Raw genomic sequence first — 5,076 nt, 5'->3', positions numbered from 1 at the left:
AGGAGATCTGACAGTGTATCAGATTTTAGGTTGGACCGCCAATCGGTTTTCACCTGTTTCATGGTATTTAAACCTCTTTCACATTCAGCTGTGGAGGCAGGGAAGGACAGGACCAGGTCAACCAATGCCAGCAAATCAGGGCAGGATGCAGGACATCTTCTGCAGGGACTGGGGCTCTTGGTACATCAACACCTTCAGGACAATCCACTGGTCAGAGGTCCTTTCAACATGGATGCCAGAGATCTCCAGGACAGGCTTGAAGTTGTCAACCAGGGTTTCCAGTTCAGTGTCACCAAAATCTAATTACAACAAGCATCATGCATCATGCAGTTATAATTCTCAAACTATAAAAATATGATGATGAACCTGAACCCAACCTGACTGTCCTGTAATACAAAACATAAAGTAATCTGCTGCTGCATCTCCTAACTCTGGCCACTTGGTGAAGCTGACCAGCTTGGTGGCACACAGGACCCCTACACTGGTGTCCTGGAACCTGTCAGTCATACTCTCCACTAGCCTGTCAAGCATTTTGTCCTGTGAGATGACAAGGGTCTTGCTGTCATAGCCTGTCAAGCATTTTGTCCTGTGAGGTGACGAGGGTCAGGCTGTCACCTCTGGTCAGTGAAATTCCCTCATATCTGTTGGCCATTATGGCCTTCATCATGGGCCCTTCGCTGATGATAATAAGCTAATTTTACCATCTTTTCAGTATTTTCCTTTACAACACACTCTCACTCACACTCTCTCTCCCTCTCTTATTGATGTAATCCTTTCTCTTAATTCTCTTCAGGTAAGTATTTCTTATTGCAGCTTAAATAAACATACCTGGTGTTGTACTTCTTAAGTACTGCCTGTGTTGAGCAGAAGGAGCTGTGGACTTCTGCTATGGTGATGGTGGACCTCTGCAGACAGACAGACAGGTTGCTCAGGTGTGTTAGTGTGTCATGCAGGAAGCCCCAGAAGCGGATAACAACAGCCTCCCTCGCAGTAGTATTTCCTGGCCTTGGCCTGCTGGACACCTCAGACATTTTGGGCATCAGCAGATTGAATCTGAAATACATCAAGAACAAAGACATACAAATAGACAATTAATTGCTGTTAAAAATAAACTATATTAGATATGACAGATTTTATCAGTGCATAAAGCATTGAAACATGATGTTACCAATTGTAACTGTGTTTGTTGTTATTTTCTGAACATTGCATATTGATGATGACTTTTGGAGTATTTAACATAGCAATCTAGAGCCACTACAGGTTCCAGGTGCTGGACAAGCCCCTGGTAACCTCGCAGGAAGTGGTCCAGTGCACGCAATAGGTGTCCTACCCATCGGGTCCCGACAATTCTGGTGGGTACCAGTGGTGTGTGCCCATGAGGCTGGTAGCTGTTTACCAGGTTTACCCTGTTCAGTGGACAGGTGTGGTAGAAGGTGTAGAGCCCACTGAGGAGGTCTTCTACTTTCTGAAACATCACGTTGGACCGGATGGCATCAGAAAAGGTCAGTTCAAGGCAGTGTGCTATACAGTGGATGCCGATGATGTAGGCCCTGTTCCACTTCAGCCGGCTGACCACACCATTCTTGGCTCCGGTCATCACAGCAGCTCCATCTGTTCCCAGAGCGACCAACTTGCTCCCCCACTCATCACACACTCCCTCCATGATGGAGTTGCTTATGTGTGCCGTGTCTGCCTTCTCCATCGAGTTGATGCCAACAAACTTTGACTGGATCTTGCCCTTGTGACAGAATCTGACATAAACAAACTCCTCCTCTTTCACAGAACTGTCTGTGGAGCCATCTGACATGATGGAGAGAAATGTGGTGTTTTTCAAATTCTCTCTGGTTGTTTATCTCCACCTCTGCAATATGGTGCATAAACTCTTTGGCCTGCTTCTCATTTCTATATTTTCAGCCCACAGCGATTCCTTTTTTTAAATCCAAACTGCAAAAACCAAACATCAAATTAATTAAATAATAATTAAATATACAATCATGTTATCCAGTAAAGCTGGCAGTTGATTGTGATAAATTAGCCTTATACCCTTTGTTTACTTAAGGATCAACACTATAAGGCTGGTAAAGTCAATTGTGTCACAATGCTTTAAAATGTAAACAGCATCAGGAGACGAACATTAAAATAGAATGTTACAGAGCCATAGGAAAGCATAGAGAGCCATGTCAGCATCAGTAGGCCTATCATTTTATGGTATTTATACACTATTTGGAGGTGAACTAAAGCTTATCAAGAGCTGAGAAATAACCTACGTCCTCCTTTCGCATCGGTGGGTTTTCGTTTCAAAGGTTGGTTTACTCCAGGTAAATGTCGCCACATAACAGCTATTTAATGAACGGTAGCTAGCAGCAGACCCGTGGCAAGTGAGTGATGTCGAGTAGCTCCTCTACGATAAACAGTGCCGCGAAACTAGGAGCACTAGAGACGGTCTGTGGCTGGAAAACATGAGTCATTTCCTCCGAGCCATCATGACAGATATTTTATTACTTTACTATTTTGGTACAAACATTTACCCGCCAGTGTGGCGGATAGCCTTCTGAGATTTACTCGCCAAACGGAAAATCTACCCACATTTGGCGCTTGGCGGGTGTTAATTTCGGACCTTGACCACACACCATACACCACACACACACGCACACACACATACACCACGCAACATACACCAAACACACAAATACACCATACACCACACATCATACACACTGCACATACACACACACACACAGACAGATAATTCATAGCAGTGCACCCACAGCTTACTGTAGTAGTTAGGGGTGAGTAATGATATTTAAAACTCAGGTGAGGCATAATCACTGGCTGTAGGGAGTGTGTGTGGGTGTGTGTGGGTGTGTGTGTGTGTGTGTGTGTGTGCGTGCGTGTGTGTGTGCGTGCGTGCGTGTGTGTGTGAGTGAGTGCATATGTTCTAAGATGTGGAGAATCAGTGCAGGTGGTCAGTTCTGTTCAAGTGTTCAGCAGTCTGATGGCTTGTAGATAGAAACTGTCTCTGAGCCTGTTGGTATCAGACCTCATGCTCCAATACTGTCTGCTCAACGGTCAGGGAGTGAACAGCTCGTGGATGGGGTGTGTGGGGTCCTGGAGGATGCTGCGGGACTTCCTCAGGATCATTTCAAGTAGATGTCCTGGATGGGTGTGCACACAGTCCCAGTGATATACTGGGCCGTCTTCAACACCCGCTGGAAGGTGTGTGTGTCCGTGTGTGTGTGGGTTCGTGCGTTCGTGCATGCGTCTGGGTGCGTGCGTCTGTGTCTGTGTGTGTGTGTCTGTGTGTGTGTAATTCTGTCGGTGAGTTAAGCAGGTGTGTTTACAGAGGCTGAGGTAGTCTGTGAAAGTAGATGATTGTCATTATTACTTACTTCTAATATTGGTAGTGGTGTGGAAAGATTCAGCAAAAGTGAAAGGTCAGGAAAAAGAGGAGAACTATAGATTAAAGTGGGGAGGTTGACTTCTGTAACCTACACACTTCTGTAACCTACACACTTCTGTAACCTACACACTTATGTAACCTACACACTTCTGTAACCTACACACTTCTGTAACCTACACACTTCTGTAACCTACACACTTCTGTAACCTACACACTTCTGTAACCTACACACTTATGTAACCTACAGATATGTTGTATTTGTATTTATTATGGATCCCTATTAGTTCCTGTCAAGGCAGCAGCTACTCTTCCTGGGGTTTATTATGGATCCCCATTAGTTCCTGCCAAGACAGCAGCTACTCTTCCTGGGGTTTATTATGGATCCCCATTAGTTCCTGTCAAGGCAGCAGCTACTCTTCCTGGTGTCCAGCAGAATTAAGGCAGTTATACAATTTTTAAAACACTACAATACATTCACAACAGATTTCACAACACACTGTGTGCCCTCAGTCCCCTACTCCACCACTACCACATATCTACAACACAAAATCAATGAGTTTTGTGTGTGTATAGTGCAAATGTTATTGTGTGTGTATGCATGTGTCTGTGCCTCTGTTTGTGTTGCTTCACAGTCCCCGCTGTTCCATAAGGTGTTTTTTTAATCTGTTTTTTAATCTAATTGTACTGCTTGCATCAGTTACTTGATGTGGAATAGAGTTCCATGTAGTCATTACTCCCTGTAATACTGTGCACCTCCCATAGCCTGTTCTGGACGTGGGGACTGTGAAGAGACCTCTTGTGGCAGGTCTTGTGGGGTATGCATGGGTGTTTGAGCTGTGCTCCAGTAGTTTAGACAGACAGCTTGGTGCATTCAACTTGTCAATACCTCTCATAAATACAAATAGTGATAAAGTCAATCTATCCTCCATTTTCAGCCAGGAGAGACATGCATATTATTAATATTAGCTCTCTGTGTACATCCAAGGGCCAGCTGTGCTGCCCTGTTCTGAGCCAATTGTAATTGTCCTGAGTCCCTCTTTGTGGCACCTGACCACACGACTGAACAGTAGTCCAGGTGTGACAAAAGTAGGGCCTGTAGGTATTACTACCTCAGCGTGCAGCTACATGGTTAAATCATCGTTTAGGGATGTTTGGCAGCCACCCAGTGCTTGCTATGTGTGAGTCCCCTCCATGAGTCCCCTCCATGAGTCCCCTCCATGAGTCCCCTCCATGAAGTGTATAGATGTCCTGGCTAGCAGCTGCTTCTGAAAGACACACACGCATTCTGCGTCCCAAACGGTGCCCTATTTCAAATATAGTGCCCTACTTTTGACCAGGGTCCACAGCTCTTTAATAGGGGATAGGGTGCCATTTAGGATGCCTGACCAGCCAGTAGAGGATCAGATTACTGAGGTTATAGAGATGAATGTTTCTGTCACACACACACATTCATCTCTGTCATGTCATGTCATGTCATGTCATGTCATGTCATGTCTGTCTGTCTGTCTGTCTGTCTGTCTGTCTGTCTGTCTGTCTGTCTGTCTGTCTGTCTGTCTGTCTGTCTGTCTGTCTGTCTGTCTGTCTGGAAGACAATAAGAACAGGCTGTCTGTCCTCTCATTACTACACCCATCATACTGAGATGTTTTATGTATGGGGGTTAGGTGGAGGGGAAGGA

At 45.1% G+C, this 5,076-nt stretch overlaps 1 protein-coding gene across 1 annotated transcript in view; it reads left to right on the top strand.

Annotated features, from left to right (window-relative positions):
- Nucleotides 1-2,943: 2,943 nt before the first annotated feature.
- LOC115206761 (neuroligin-3) overlaps nucleotides 2,944-5,076 on the top strand; it is a 21,581-nt gene continuing 19,448 nt past the window's right edge. Inside the window, exon 1 of the mRNA XM_029773964.1 lies at nucleotides 2,944-2,965. Coding sequence (XP_029629824.1) covers nucleotides 2,944-2,965 — 22 coding nt within the window. The remainder of the gene's footprint in view (nucleotides 2,966-5,076) is intronic.

This window comes from Salmo trutta, chromosome 13 (genome assembly GCF_901001165.1).
Source record: "Salmo trutta chromosome 13, fSalTru1.1, whole genome shotgun sequence".
Classification (NCBI taxonomy): domain Eukaryota; kingdom Metazoa; phylum Chordata; class Actinopteri; order Salmoniformes; family Salmonidae; genus Salmo; species Salmo trutta.
Note: the sequence above shows the minus strand (reverse complement) of the source record. Positions and strands in the feature narration are given on the sequence as shown.